Source organism: Dermacentor silvarum, chromosome 10 (assembly GCF_013339745.2).
Source record: "Dermacentor silvarum isolate Dsil-2018 chromosome 10, BIME_Dsil_1.4, whole genome shotgun sequence".
Classification (NCBI taxonomy): Eukaryota; Metazoa; Arthropoda; class Arachnida; order Ixodida; family Ixodidae; genus Dermacentor; species Dermacentor silvarum.
In genome coordinates this window covers 84320095-84335989 of record NC_051163.1, presented here as the reverse complement: position 1 = coordinate 84335989, position 15895 = coordinate 84320095, and the positions used below count along the sequence as shown (strand labels likewise).

The following is a 15895-nucleotide window of genomic DNA, read 5'->3' as shown; positions in this document are numbered from 1 at the left end:
CATTTCGTACAGATTCATATTCTAATGACCTGATCAGGAAAGTGGGGAATTTTGCTTGTAAAACAATCTTTTCCGTTTCATTACTAATACATGGCACATGTTCGTAGCCAAACACAAAAACTCAATGCAAAGAAAAAGAAAAGGCCACACCAGCAAAGAACACCACTTCATGCATTTATCTTCAATCTAGCAGTGCCATTTTGTATCAATGATGACAATGGAGGCTGGCTGGTACGTCTCGCTTTGCGATTTCTTTTCTGCTGAATGCTTCTATAATTTCGTGTGCTACTTGATCGTGATGCAGGCTAAAGCGCATGCACCATCTCCTGCTACATTAGTGCACTGTCAAATGCGAGTACATACTCATTGGTGTTCGTTGTGGCACTTGTTAAAATACCTTATGGTCTGCCCAAAGCAGACGCGAAGGGAATCTGACGGTCACATGCGCATGTAAAAACATTAAAAACTTTCATCTTTGTGTGACATACTGTCTTTTGAAAGTTTTCATGCCATTGAGTTGCACGGTACACCCAGTATACTCACATTTTAGTTTTCTCGTCCAAATTGCATGGCAACACATTTTCATGCTGTGGAGTGCTCTCCTCTGCACCATGTGGAGTCGTGCCGAGCTGGCTCCTTGACACCATTTTCTCCTTGCAGCTGCCTTCTTGAGTTTTATAAAACGGGTGCCTCAAAAACATTGTGCGCGCAAATGAACATGAGGAAATTTTGTGAAACCATCTAAAAACAGTCAAGGAAAAAGGTCATGGCCCTAAGAAGCCTTAGCACTAAGTATTTGTAATGTAATGCAAGTGAAGCATGTAAATGACTGTAATAGTCAACTTCCAAACCAATTTCAATTTTTGACTTAAGGAAAGAAAAAAGAAAACTGGCCGTTAGGCCTCAGTCAAGCACCAGTCTTACAAAAATTATGAAAAACATTATATTGGTCATTGTTGGCACATTTCGTAAATGCATCCCCTCCTCTAGGGGAGAGAGCAGTGGTAGTATTGTCTGCATCTCATTTCTGACGTTATGAATATATATAATTCCTGAAGAGAATTTGGGCTTTTTTACTTATCTAAAACGAAAGAAATCAGCCGCCAAAGTTAAAGGAACATAGCTAGTGGAGTTAAGAAAAGTATAAAGACTACACTCGGCATACAGAAGTTGCCAACAATAACGCAAATGTGGTGATAGAAGAATAACGGGACTTGACATGCAAAGGAGGTAAACCACCTTTAAAGAAACCCGTCAAACTTATGAGACCGAATTCTCTACGTTCTGCTTATGCGGCAATTGAAGTTGATTACGATATGAAGTGCTCAAATCTGCAGTCCTTTACCTGAACAGTGAAGCATGTAGTTTTTATGTAACCTGCCGAAAAGCAAAGAGTACAAAGCTGTATGACGAATTCAGATGTGTCGCAAACACCTCTTGTGACACATCCTAGGCACGTGGCCACTGTGCCCCCCCCCCCCCTTTCTGGTTATGACACTGCTCAAGCCATAATTTGAGGATCATATTTGCAGTAGGCAAGACAATATGGTCATCTAGTACAATGGATATTACTGGGTGTGATTATAAGAGGTAGCAAGGCCTGTTATGGCAAGCTTACCCACATTTCAAGAATGACAAACAGTTCACTGCGGCCTGTATCTAAGCTTTCTAAAAGCATGAACTTATTTCCATTTATGAGGTACGCAGTGGGGTTCATTTTCGACGGACTCGACTCTTGCTGCAGTTTGAAATCTAGCGTTTTACATACTTGAAGGCATGTAAAAGCTTTAGTTAGACCAACGTTATTAGTTAATTAGACCAACTTATAATTTATGCATGACAAACGACTGGTAAACTACAAGGTAACATTTTACTTTGATACTTCATCTCTCCACGAAAAATAACAAGATGGTAAATACATTTGAATCTGCCTTGCAATAGCAAAATTCACAGCTTACGCTTGGATCCCACAGAAGGTTGATTTAGCCGTTCGTACGACATAATTTTTATGTGCCAACTCATACTAGCAAATGCACAGGCATATCGAAAACAATGAACGTGGAGATCGAGCCAATAGCAATAATGTAGAACGTCCCTGTTACTGTAATCCTACAACAGTAGCCATTGTATTCGATTCCAGTGCATAACTCGCCGCTTCACCAGTCACCGAGTCCATACACAACGCGCCTGTTCACATTCGCACCGTGCTCGGAAACCGCAACACGAGACACAAAATCAGACATAAATTCACACCAATTTAAGACATTGTCAAAGAAAGGTGTCTTATTCAGCCCTAAGCAACAATTCCCAATGCGTATTCAGGCAGTTTAACATTACGCGCCAAACTGACCTCACGCAGCGTGCAGCTGTATGTCTGCGGCAACTTTCTAACAGGCGCTAGCGCTGCACGTAACTTCACTGGCCGCAGATTACCCATGGGCGAAACACACTTTCAAGCGCGCGCCTTAATATAACGAAAGCATGCCGCCAACAAGCTGACGCCTTTTGGTATGTAACTCCTTAGTTAAAGCGATCCGCACACCGTATAATGCAAAACTGAATAAATTCACACACATAAAACACACGCTAAGCACGCTCTGCATTGGCACGGAATCATGGGCTGGTGAAGAAACCTTATGCTACGCCGCGCCTCACTTACTAAACACACCGTGCTTCACTGAGCGTTTGCGATTTTGAAAGCTCATACGGATTGCGGCAAGTGATAAAATCACATGCAGTCATCCTGACGACTGGCTTTTTCTATTGACATCGAACGACGCAGCACGCATACCTAGTCCGTTGGCAATCGCGGCGGCTTAACAGGCTTAACTTCGCGATCACTGCCTGGCGATAGCATGTCATATACGCAGAATGTGCCACGTAAGTTAGAAATCACTTACCGTGGAGTATTTGTTGTTCAATCCAACGAACGATGAACGACTGTCCTCTTTTCGAGGCGGTGAAACGTGGCTGACACAAGAGTTTTCTTGGATGGCCTTGGCACGCGCCGCCTGCCCGGGCCTGCCTGCTGAACGGATCGCCTTTCTCCGGCGCTGTGTTCCGCGATGTTGTGCGGGCGCGCGGTGGGGCGACTCCGAAACAAAAAGTAGTGCGCTGATCTCCGCACCAGTTTGCGCGCTGGATGCCTCTTCTCTTACAAGAAAAAACGATGCGCTCTTTGCTCTGACTGCGTGAGCAATACATCGCCATGTTTCCAACCAGCCTCATGCAGTTTAAGTAGCAGTATATGCTACGTTTTGCTCTCTGTTGCCGCGAGAGTGGAACGGGCATTCTACTCTCTCTCAGATGGACGGAGTAGAAATAACATTTTACTCTCTCGATGCGGATAGAGTGAACAATGCATTTCACTCTCCCCGACATTTTGCGAGAGTAAAACAATGTTTGAAGAGTAAATCGACCACTTCACTCGTGCGATACTCTCCCTAGTTTTTAGAGTGTAGCCCACCGAAGTGAAGTACCGAACTTCACGTATACATGTGACATACAAGTTCCGGTATGGTCGGGGTCCCGCTTCAAGATCACTGTTGACCCGGTGACAAGAAATTGTGTTCCGAAAGGAAAACGTTATTGCAATTAGCGATACAAAGTTTTAATCTGAACTTTTTTTTTTGAACCCGCCGTCTCTTTAGTACCTTTGTACTTCCCCACTAGGAAACGAAAGTGAAAGTATCAGTTAAAAATATCATTCCGCGTACGGCTTTGTAATTGGTAAGCCCATCGGTTCCGGTAGATTTCTTTATGTGAAGCAAAAAAACAAAGCATTCCTAAAACGCCGGTATGGGTGCTTGCACGATCGTCATCCAATGTACCAGACACGGTTATATATTTGCCTGCGGTCATCTCATTTTGAAAAGAAAAATTTGAAAGCAGTCAAAATGTGGTATTGTTTCAGCCGCATCTATTGCAAGTGGTCTTTTTTAATTTGCATTGGCGGGTCGTTGTCTTCTTTCGTGTAGCGCAAATTTTTTTAAGTCGCTCCTACCAAATTCAACAAACTGGTTGCCGCAAGTTCAGTTCTTTACTGTTGAAACTTGGGTGCTACTTATTTAGCAGGGTGATGTCTCCACTTATCTGTTTTAAACGACGATTAATTTTTCTGGAAGGCCTTATTCAATACAGAACTTCATGACGTTGTAAAAATGCTTCTATGCGCTTTCAACGGTACTGCCAACAATGCCTTAATGCATACAAAATTGTGGAAGGTCGTCCGTACGGCTGTTTTGACTGTCCTTGAGAATTTGTTTCCAACTTAAGTGCCTTTGTCGAAGAAAAACTGTTTAAGGGAAAAAAATTTGGGATCAATGACTACCATTTCACGAATAAGTATTTCGCAAGTAAAACAAACTCCAGCAAATCCCCGTACGTGTCATTAGCTACTTTCTGATCAAGGATCCCACATGTGTAGAACAAGCCATCGGGGACGCCTAAATTTTTGTACAGACGAATCCGTTGTCGTGGTTTTCACTGTACAGGGGTTCACAAAACACACGAAAAAATCAGCCTGGACACGCCGACATGTTCATTATACAGGTCATTTTGCTGTACAAGCGTAGTTATCTGCGACGCTTTTTACGAATTCAGTGTATCCCACGTGCTCTAGAAATTGGTGCTATGCGAAACATTTCGCACGTGGCTGGTTGTCGTGCATATCTTGGTGTTCGGCCTAGGTGCAATAGCGGGGTCGTGTATTGTTGATTTCCGACGTAACAATGATCATGTGACAGCAGCGGCTTCACTTCTACTTCGGCCGTACGACACAAGTTCACGTCATGCCGATTGTTGGGTTCTACATAGGGATTGGACGGACTTGCGTAAACGATATACGCGTATGCAGATTCTGACTTCTTCTGCAGCGAAGTGTTGTACACTCGTGCGTACATCTGTGACGTGGCCTGTTAAAGCAATGAAATTCGTACTGCGACAATGAAGCAATAAAGTTTGATCTATATGGACCGAATATTAAGGCGGAACAATGTCGCACAACTTTGACGTCAACTTAGCAGCTGTGAGAAAAAGGCTAGTATATCTGTGCCTATCACGAAGGCAGTGCCGTCACTGCCTTCCATAGCTAAAGCTGTCGCGCGGGAGGAATCCGAGAAACTAACTGGTGACGTACACTCGAACCGCCTAAAAAAAAGTAGTTTACCTTCTTTACAAGAGGTACCTGCCGCCATGGCGTCAATCTGGAGCAATAAGCTGCTGTGCTGGAAGACGGAGTTATGCTTCCACCATCGATCATCCTTTTTCATTGAAGAGGCTAAAAATGTGTTAAGACGGGAACCTACCTGTCCTACATTCCATCGAGCAGATTTCTCCAGCGCAGATCAAAAAAATATTCCTAGAATCTGCCTAGCAACACTGCCAGCAGACCTCCCTCAGCGTTGCATGCTAAGAATGGAGCACAGTATAACACACCTTGGGTATTTGTTGCGCAGGAACTTTCCCATTCCTGCGTTTTTGCCTAATTTTTTTTGTTGTTGTGGTTGTTCTTTGGCGCTCCTCCTTTCTAGCTCTAATTTCGCAAAAGGTTCCCATTTTACAATCAGCATCGTGAAATTTAGCGCTTCGCGTTTCTCAATACGGAAGTAGGAATTTCCTTCGCCCAGTGCTCCTTGTGTCCGCCTCGCAACACTCCTCTCCCCAGTGTTCAGCACAATATAACACAATTTTAATTATTCGGCTACATCCATGCTCGATTATGCTGATCCGCCTAAGCACAATGCGCTTGTTCGTGCTAACTCCACCAGCTGTCTGATCTGCCAAACAAGCTCATACGGAGAAATAATATTGCAAGAACGAAACAAAAACTACTTGCACTGTACATGGCACAAATAAACTATATACAGCATACAGAAAGATATATGCAACGAAAAAAAATCAAATTTCATCGTTTCAGGAAACATTCAGATATTTTAAACATAAACTACAGTTGATGCACACAAGTTTGAAATTTACTTCAACATTTTCTTCTTACTGTCAATACAGCAGGGGTTATCATCAATCTCCTTAATTACAGCTGGCACATAGAGGCTTCGCGTGTTACGCACAACGGTAAGAATACGCGGTTTGACATAGCGCTGTCTTTCGTAGTGTGACGTCCCTGTTCAATGGGATCTTGTAGTTACTCCTGCAGTAATAGCCTGTAATTACCATGAAGCGAAAAAGCTTACGGATGGGCAACACTTCCAGCACGCTTAGTTTATCTTCAATTATGGCTGATTGCAAATAAGTGCCACGAGTTATTGTGTTAACTATTGTTCTTATTACAGGAGTTAAAGCTTGAACCTTGTATATCCAAGCAATTACCGTATAGCTTGATTCCATACGTATGGGTTTATAAATTAAACACTTAAGATAAAGTGGACATTTTCGTCTTAGACGGTGCATCATGACCACCACGGCTATTGCCTTCTTTTTTTTAGTAACCTGGTACTTCCACGTCAAGTGCTGTACCAAGTGCTGTACACAAAAACCCATCTGAAAGGCGCAGCTTTTACGTACATTAGACGCCGGAACTGACATGTCTGGCATCTTTTTAACAGCTAATACGATTTTGAGGCGCGACAGCATATTTTTCTAGACAAAAGTACCTGAGAAGGGTTGTCCTGAGTTACTGAGGACCATAAAATGAGATTCTACAGCGAAAAAAAAACATTTAGCAAGAACGAAGGACCGGTAAGCGTTACATCTTTGTTAACACAACGGCGGCAGCAGGGGCGAGTTGGTGTTCCCTAAAGTTATCACGAGTTAGCGCATCTCGGAGTAAAAGAAACAAGATGAAAGAGCCGGCGCGGTTACGTGTCACCGTTTTCTTAATGTTCGTCTTGTTTCCTTCACTCTTTAAAAGATGCGCTAATTTAACATGCCAGTATCTTTTTTTTAGTGATTATACCTTAAAAAAACAGGGGTCTCAATCATATAGGCTGCATTAATCTCGCATCGTGTCGATGCTCTGGCGCAGGTGTGCTGCTCAGTCTCACGTTGTCCTTCTGCCACCTGAAAGAGACGTTCGTCGCAGCTGCGGCACTGAAACTGCGCACTGATAGCCGCCTTCAGAAGCTCGACGTGAGAAACAACGAAATCGACATAAATGGGATGTACACATTGGTCAAGGCCATGGAGGTGAGCCACCGTCTCGGATTCGAGCTGTACGCGGATTTGCTAACTGGTGGAAGAATTTGTGAATTTGTTCTTCTCATTGCTATGGTCACTACAGTTGCAAAGTAGCCTAAGCGAGTATTAGAAGGTGCGGAGAATAGATATGTGAGGCTATGTTAAGCACTTTAAATTTAGAATGCACATTTCGGACACTGCTATTTTGAATTCGTTGGTTTCTTTTTAGAGTCCAGTGTTATAGGCGCCCGTTCTTGCGTTGAGCATCGGCGTACCTCGACGTAACCGAGCGAACGAGCACAGCGAATGATGAAAAAAGCGAACGCGGACCACAGTTGGGGGATGAAAGACCGCGATAGCGAAGAGGGCGCGAGGACCAAAGAGGAGGAGGGCATGGCAAAAGCCTGAGAAGAAACGCAGTGCTGTGCAAGACATGTTCTGCGTCGACGATCGCTACGAGATGGCGGCAGAGTAGCGCGCGTCGCCTGTTCCCGATGACTCCAACGATAAGGCATGCGGCGAGCGCGTCCGATACCATATATGGAAACAAAGCGCTGCATGAGTGGAGGTCTGTCTGCGGCGGCTTCTCTGAGTGGCGCCCACGCGCTGCGTCTCGCGATCTCCCTATTGGCGAGGCAGTCGCGCCCCACTTCGCTCCTTTTGCAACGTGCTTTTATATCGCCAAATGATAACACGTATAGAGCTGCGTTCAAGTTTCGCATTAGGGAGTATCGTAATCGGAGGTTAATTTTTATCATTTTAATGAACCAACACTTGTTTAAATACCATAATTCCTCTCAAATGCGGCCTTCAGGCAGGGTATACACTTCTGCTTAATATCAATGTAAAATTATTTTCAGTCATATTTGGCTAACATTACGTACTTCCAGCTTCATTGCTGCTTATTTGGTTACTGTCTTCTGGCCGCTGTACTCGCCGTGTTCCATTTCGGCTATATATGTCGTGTTCTGGCACCATTTCAAATGCAACTTCCTTTCTGAGATCCTAGATTGGCTAACCTGGTCTGAAAGTTACTTTACAATTTTTGATGCGCGCATGATGTCCTTCACTGCAGCCGCGTTTGTTTTTCGTGTTAAGCCCTGTGTCAATGTTTTTTTTTTACTGAGGGTTTAAGCACTAGCAAGGCTTCCTTGCCTGCATTTTCCTGCTCTCTTGCCGGTGCTCTAAACACGCGCACTTGTATTGAATATTATCTTACCTCTTAATTTTTTCTGCTGATAAATTCGTCCTTATTCGCCGCCATGGCAGTGAAGTTCCAACAATGTCTCGTTTAAAAAAATAGGACTGCTCGGAAACCGAATAATCGGACAAGTACTGCATGTATCCAACAGCACCATTCGACGACATTATTATACGTATTGGGTGGCAGCAATAGAAAACACTTTTAGCTTAGCGCTACCGTCTTACCTTTACCGAAGCCGTCTGCACAAAATTTTCGGAGGTGGCCCCGGTCGTTTACCTTGACTGCGCGACAGGACATTGCCCAGGCTGTACGCTTCGATTCTAATTAACTGGTGGTAATCGCTATCTGTCACGAGAAGCAACAAATTGCAAAATCAGCCATCGATTAATCTTATCTCATGTTAAGACCTGTGTACAAGCGCTGTTTCATCGCTATCAGAAGTTTTAATTTAACGCGTCTAGGGCAAGATAACAGGCATCGAGGGAGAAGTGTCCATTTTTCTTTAACAGACTGCGTTACTGCGCTGTGCAACCATGTGACGCCGTTTATACGGTGGAAATTGACTTTCCGCTTCGACGCCGTCGCTCTAGGCCTACCAGAGAAGGACCGTTACAATTACGCCAAAGCAACGCTTATACATTGTCCTTAGTCTAATAAGACTAAGCGACGGTTGATTTTTCTCACTTATGCCGTGCTGTCGTTTCGGATAACTACCACGAATGAAGGGGCGTCGAAGTCGGCAGCCTGGGCGCTTCACTTGCGCAGTCGCAGTAACCGATGGCAGCCGTTCAGGAGGCTCTGCGCATGCGCAATGGTGGCGCCACATACCGGCGACGGTAACGCTATACTAAACTGCTCATTAGCATAAGTTACCGCCAATCGCGCATGTAAGTGCAGTGTTCCATCTGACAACAAGTCCATCCCATTACTCCCACTCGCCCAACCCTCCGAATGGAAGATAGCTCGATAGTTATGGGTTGTGATCTTCATTCAGTGAAACCTGATCATAGTTACGCCCTCGAGAGATTTTGATTAAATTCAAGATGGCTCAAACGTTGCGTTCGACAACCGTATACAGTCGAACCCGGATATATCGAATCTTGAGGTGACGACGAAAATGTTCGATATAGGTAATTCGACATGCGCGATATCCCTGAGACTAACGGCTGCTTACCAATTTGTGCGTTCGAGGGCAGCTAAGCTACTGCAAGCAACTCGGGAAAAAAAAAGCAAGAACACCTTGTTTACCTGCAAATGATTACTGCATCCCTTTCAACCTAATTGCAAAGTCCAAGTTGATTCTTTTCTTTACACTTCCAGCGGCCATTGCTTGCCGAAACTGAACTCGCGAATAGGCACTCAAACCACATGACGCCAGCAAAATCGGGAAGAAGGAATGTTGACGTTCGAGGTAGCACGCGGGCTAACCGAACAGCTCGACGGGGCTCAAATGACGGCACACACCACCCACACGGCTCAACTGACGGCACATTCTCTTCTCCAACTGCCAGAAGCCCTCAGAGTGCACAATGAAGTGCACTTTGAGGTCTTCAACGTGGCGCCGCGTTCGATATATCGTATGTGCTGGCGAACGGCCGTTCTATATAACGCGTGCACCAGCCCTATAGACTTGCATTGAATTCTCAAGGGGTTTTTACAGCTGTTCCGTAAACTCAAGAATTCGTTATATATGGGTGTGATATATCCGGGTTTAACTCTACTTGAATTTACTAAAGTTTTGACTTAACGATATGTTCTCGGCAAATTCATCGATTATCTACCAAAAAATCTGCCCTTGGCTTAAAGCGTAGGGTGCGTACACATTTATCATTTCTGCGCTCACCCAACGAACCTCTAGTACCAAGCCTGAGTGATGATACTGCAATATTGCGAGCCCTTCAGACTTGAGACATAGATTGCTTTCAAGTGGTTTTAATGGCTATGCACATAGCCTGCACACAGCTGTTAACGTTGCGTGTACGTGGACTAGTCGGAACTTCGTACTAAACATAAAAAAAACGCTGTCCAAACGCTACAAAGGCGCTAAGGGGCTTAATTTATTTTATGAGTGTCACGTTCGTAAGCCCTACACATTTACTACAAAAGCGTAGACTTAGACTCATTTTTGAAAGTGACTTGTTGCGTACATACGTCAGATTCAAAGCTGCGCAATGCGAATGATTTCCGCTTCAAAGCGAATTCGGTAGTCTCTTTCGCGCTGCTCATTTTTTTGCGTAGTATTGTCAGGATGTTTTAATCCATCTGCAGGTGAACAACTGTCTGGAAACACTCGCCATTACCTTTATAAAGAGACCACCCACGCCTGACGTCCGCCGCCTCTTCGACCTTATCAGGGACCGCCAACTCTCTGCTCGCCTCAATATCCATTGGGAGAAACCCCGCGGGTGCGACTTTGCAGAGGGTGTCCTCTTGTGCCACGCCTCCTCCTCCAACATGAACCTCGACTTCCGGAGCAAAGAGGACGCCGCTGCTCTCTTGGATGCTCTGGCATCCAGTCCCAGCACCCACGATGCCACAATAGAGTGCAATTTTATCGCATCCGAACCTGTGATTGAGAAGCTCACCGAAACCGTCGGCTCGACCATGTACCTGAGGTATCCATCCACCCTTCCGCTTTGCTCCTACTGAGCGTTGCAACGCATTGCTCATACTCAGGGACGCACCGCACGAAATGTAGGACAAAGCATCCGCACAGTTTCTTTTGCGTTTTACTGCTTGACATTCCATCCTTCCAACTGAACTTTCAACATCGGAATTTAACACGAATGCAGATGCCTTGCGACGAGTGCTGCTATTGCGGTAGTGGCATTGAACCATCACGCCACTACCACTCCAAGCAGACTACCGTTTTTCAAGTGAAACATGCTTTGTTAACAGACTTTTAGATCGATAGCTCTACTATTCCAGAAAGAAACCTAGAAAACGCCTGGTTTCATACATTTAACCTTCAAGCTCAGCCAAGGTCAAACTGGGACTGTTGGAACTATTTGTTCCACCAACGATTCTGATGGTGCGCGGATCCAGCAGGTAACGCTCATGGAACAATTTTTGTGGTGCGCGCGTCATCGTGTTAAGATCGTTAATTCAGGCTCTTGAACCCAGACTTTTGGTGGGAGTCTAACCGACAACCTTTGGCGTTAAGGGACACCACCTTTGGTGGGAGTGCACTGAGTCACACGCGCTGTGCTTTCGATGCTTAACTCGCGTTGAGGCGAGACACAGTGTGAAGGTCAATTGTTTTGTAATGCAAATGTGGATGCGGTAGCTACCGACGGCGCCGAGCAGTGTCTGTGTCCTTTCCCAAAAGCAGTAATACCATGCTATCCCTCAACAAGCTTGGTTTAACCACGTTCAATCGCGGCAATTTTTTAATGCAGAAACCTTAAGTTCAGTCGACCTTCAACGTCCTTAAACAAAAACCATGTTGTCGACGCGACATCGTACACGATGACGACTCGGTGTGGCGATTTATTTGCTACACCGACCCGGCATCGTCTCGCCTATATGCAAGCGCTCACGCAACAATTGTAATGAAACTTGTAAGTGTGAGTGTAGGCAAAATCGGCATTCATGATGTGGGAACTTGCCGCCACAAACACAAGAGACGAAGAGAACCCGAAGTGATTGTTTCGCGTTCTCGTTCTTCGTCCCGTCTGTTTTTTGCGCGAACTTCCCTGTTCGTAACTGTGATGGTGCGGGTCAGCGTCTTCATCGTCTTCTGCGAGTAGGCAAGCAACGCTCGCACAACAATTCTGATGCGCAGGTCACCATCGTCACCATGTTCAAAAATTCAGTTGACTCAAGACCTTCAGTCGGAATCGAACCCACGACCTTTGGGGTTCATTAGGGTGAGGTTACTTAAGGTCCAGTTCATTAAGCTAGCGTCAATTAAAGTACTCAAACCTGCGACCATCGGTCTCAAAAAAAAAACAAGCAATAAGATGTAACAACGCATTCGAATGAGAATGTCAAGTAATTCAATGAGTGTCTCTTGATCACGCAGGCTTTCACCTTCACCCTCTTTTGGCGTCTGCTAAAGTGACTGTTTCTCTACCGTAAGCGCTCCATTGCTTCAACACGTCCTTTACCGGAATAATGCAACGATTCTAGTTCTATGCTATTCCTTTACCTATATCGTTGTCCGAGTGGCGCTTAGCTCACGCTTGCACCGCCATCGACTGGTCGTGAAGGATAGATTAGAAAAGAACCAGAAACTAGCGAACTTGAACCTTTGAATGTACCGGCGCTGAAGTTCACTGGTTCGAATGCGTCGCTGAAAAAATTATTTTTGACCTGCTCAAGATTGTATGCAATTATAGTGGGTGTCATCATATTTTTGCGTATTTCTGCCTATACGACGGACTTCTTTTTTTCATTTTCAGCACTCCCATCTTTGTGGCTAGAATTTGTCAAAATTTCTACGTTTACAGCTTGGACATCAACAAAACCTGGACCATAAAACAATCTTGTCGCCTACGCGTCACCATTATCCACAATATCGGATATCGGTTACTTGCTGCAGGAAAATCAGCGTCCATAGCTCGGCAATGTTTAGTGTAAAACATTATCTGTCCCAAAATCTGTTACTAAGAAATTTGTATCCGTCTTTCGGCAAAACCATGCCTGTAGAGCATTCTTTCATTATGTACCGACCATTCGCACAGGCCAGCTGTGGAATGAAACTTCTACGGCCTAAAACATTTCAGCGCACTTTTTTTTTCACGCCTCCGTTTCATTCGTCTTTATGGCGTATTTTGTGTTCCTTTACATTCACTTCTATACTCTCGCTTCCCCAGTGAAGGGTAGCAAGCCGGATATTCCCATCTGGTTAACATCTCTGCCTTTCTCTTTATTCCTCTATCCTGTACAACGGTCAGCCGTCGGAGGCTGAATGTCTGACTTCACCCTTCTTTCTTAACCACTGGCTGTTGTGTCAATGCAGGAAGTTGACGATGACCATCTATGTACAAGAATACCATGCAGTCAACGTGATTGAGAAACTCGAAGGCAACCGCACCATCGAAGTTTTTGAACTCTCAAGGTTCCTCTACAAGAAAAAGCTCGTCAGAGCACTAGGCCAACTGGTCGAGCGCAACCGGGTGATCAACCTGCTCACCGTTGTCGTCGAAGACAGCCGGGACAAGTACAACGAAGCGATCACTATCTGCAATGCAATAAAGGACGCCGTTCCTCGCAACCGCGTCCTCATTGCCATCGATGTGCGGTGCTGTCACATCAACCATGCTACAAGCTTCGAAATCAAGGAGGCTCTCCGGCGTAACATTGTGAGTTTGCGTGAGCCCGCAACCTGCGCCACGCAGATATTTACATTGATTCTTTCCGGCATACTGTGTATTTTACACGATGGCCTGCAAAAATGTCGGGCGGCTAGCGAGACGTTTGTCCGCCAGTATATGTCTTGTCAAACACATTTGACGATTTTTTGCCTTTAATTGTTTACCCTGCTAAAGTGTACCACCCCATAACGTACCCTCGGCGCAGGCCTTTCTGTAGCTATGGTGAGCATTGTTCCCCAATTGCAAGCAATTTGAAACGTTGGCGGGCAATTGCACCACCAGGACGTCTTACTTTATAAGTAAGGCGCTTTCGCCGAACGTCCATTTCTCTTTCCCGAAAAACGGAGTCAACTGGCGTAGAACTTAATGAACGTAGAAAAACAGGTGCCCTACGGGAGTTCGGAACGAATAATATCGCCAAGGTAGTCACAGTACCTTACTACACTCTAAGGTTGATTGTTCCTGGCGTATACAACGGCAAAAACAGAAGTTTAAAACGCACGAAACGCTCTTGGGGCAAATGGTTGATACCGTCTTTGTACTTTGGCAATTATAGCCAAGATGCACCGAATATTGTATCAATCTGCTTTCTACACATAATTACGATGCGACAACTGTGTTAAGAATGCAAATCTTTAAAAGTAACAATGTAGTCGCATTTCATGACCAGTGACTACTCAGTGTTGTCGTTGCGATAGCACTCGCGGAGTGTGCACGACCGCTGCTTATACATTGTGCAGCACTGTCACGCACGCAATCTCATCAAAGCTTTCGTAATATAATGTGGGGAAATAATCAAGTTTGTCGTACAGTAGGTAATTTGAGCGATAACGGCATAAGTTATTTCTGGAACAGTCGCCAGCTAAAACGCGGGTTAACATTGGTGTCACGTTATTCACCCCAGCTATAGAAAAGCATGATGTACATTAGCTGATTGTTAGATACGTGTAGATAGGTACGTAGTTGCGTGATGTTAACAGCGGCAAAAGTAAATAGACGTTCGTTCTATAAGTAACATACGCCATAGAAAGTGCGGCACCAGAAATGCAACTGATTTCCAGACTTTTCTGGCTGCCCTTGAGAATGTTTCTCGAAAACGAATCGAGGTATAAAGGTGGCGGAGATTGGGGAGGTAGATTAAACAGAACAGAAACATGCTGATCACACCGTACTGCATTGCACGTGGCTGACACCTGAACATCGTTCTGCGGTGTGAGAAACGTAAAGGAAGATGACACCTCCATAGACGGTATTCCAGATCGCAGCCTGCCCGAATTCAAGGAACAACTTTTTTTTCAATAGGAAACATTTGTCATTTTATTTATCCATTTTTATAGCGCCAACCTCCATTCCGGGCCACTCCACCAGTGCACCTAAGGTAATCTACTGTTCTAACCTGTTCAGGAGTCGGTCATAGCATTCAATGTACCTTTCTATATGTACAGCTACTAGCAAAAGTCAGACGCAGCGAAAAAAGTTTTCTTTGCCATCTAAATGTCAATCAATCAATCAATCAAATTTTTTATTTCACAAAAAGGTTTTCCACATACAGGTATACAGAAGGAGGTCCCATAGTAAAAACTGAATTGGGACCTCCTGTTCATGGTTAACATAAAAGTTACAATGGCAAGAACGGTAGCTGAATGAGTACAATTACAAAAATGATAAATAATACAGACATAAGTAAATAACGATATTAATAGTCAACAGTGTATCGACAGTAAGTAATATAATGAAACTAGGTAAAAATAACATAAGTGGAGGCAAAAGAAATGGGAAGAAAAAAGAAAAAATAAAGAACTTAAGCAATATGTTGACGTACATAAGAACGGCAGGTCTAAAACGAAAGCGGGTTATACAGTACACCGTCACACACATATCGCATAACAAAAAATTTTTCAATTCATGGCAAACCCTATGGGCTTTCTGTAGTTTTATGACCAATGGTAATGTATTTCATGATGATATGGCTGCAAAGTGAGCGGTCTGTTTGCCATAATTAGTACGTACTTTGGGCAAAACGAAGTTATTATGAAGCGCGAAACGTGTTGGGTTGGTGTTCGTTAGAGATGACATAGGAAATAGCGACAATGTGATCTTGTCATATATTATTTTGAAAAGGAAAGTGCAAAGGTTGAACTTGACAAGGGCGGCAACGTCAAGAATGTTATTTTCTTGTAGTAACTGTTTAGCATTGGCGGTGTGTGGACTCGACGTGATTGCTCTAATAGCCTGGTTC

General features: G+C 44.4%; 1 protein-coding gene across 1 annotated transcript in view; it reads left to right on the top strand.

Annotated features, from left to right (window-relative positions):
• The window catches only part of LOC119431671 (uncharacterized), a 63799-nt gene that overhangs the window by 44031 nt on the left and 3873 nt on the right, over nucleotides 1–15895 (top strand). The window contains exons 8-10 of the mRNA XM_037699149.2: nucleotides 6983–7143; nucleotides 10607–10953; nucleotides 13302–13644. Of these exons, the coding sequence (XP_037555077.1) occupies nucleotides 6983–7143; nucleotides 10607–10953; nucleotides 13302–13644 (851 nt within the window). The remainder of the gene's footprint in view (nucleotides 1–6982; nucleotides 7144–10606; nucleotides 10954–13301; nucleotides 13645–15895) is intronic.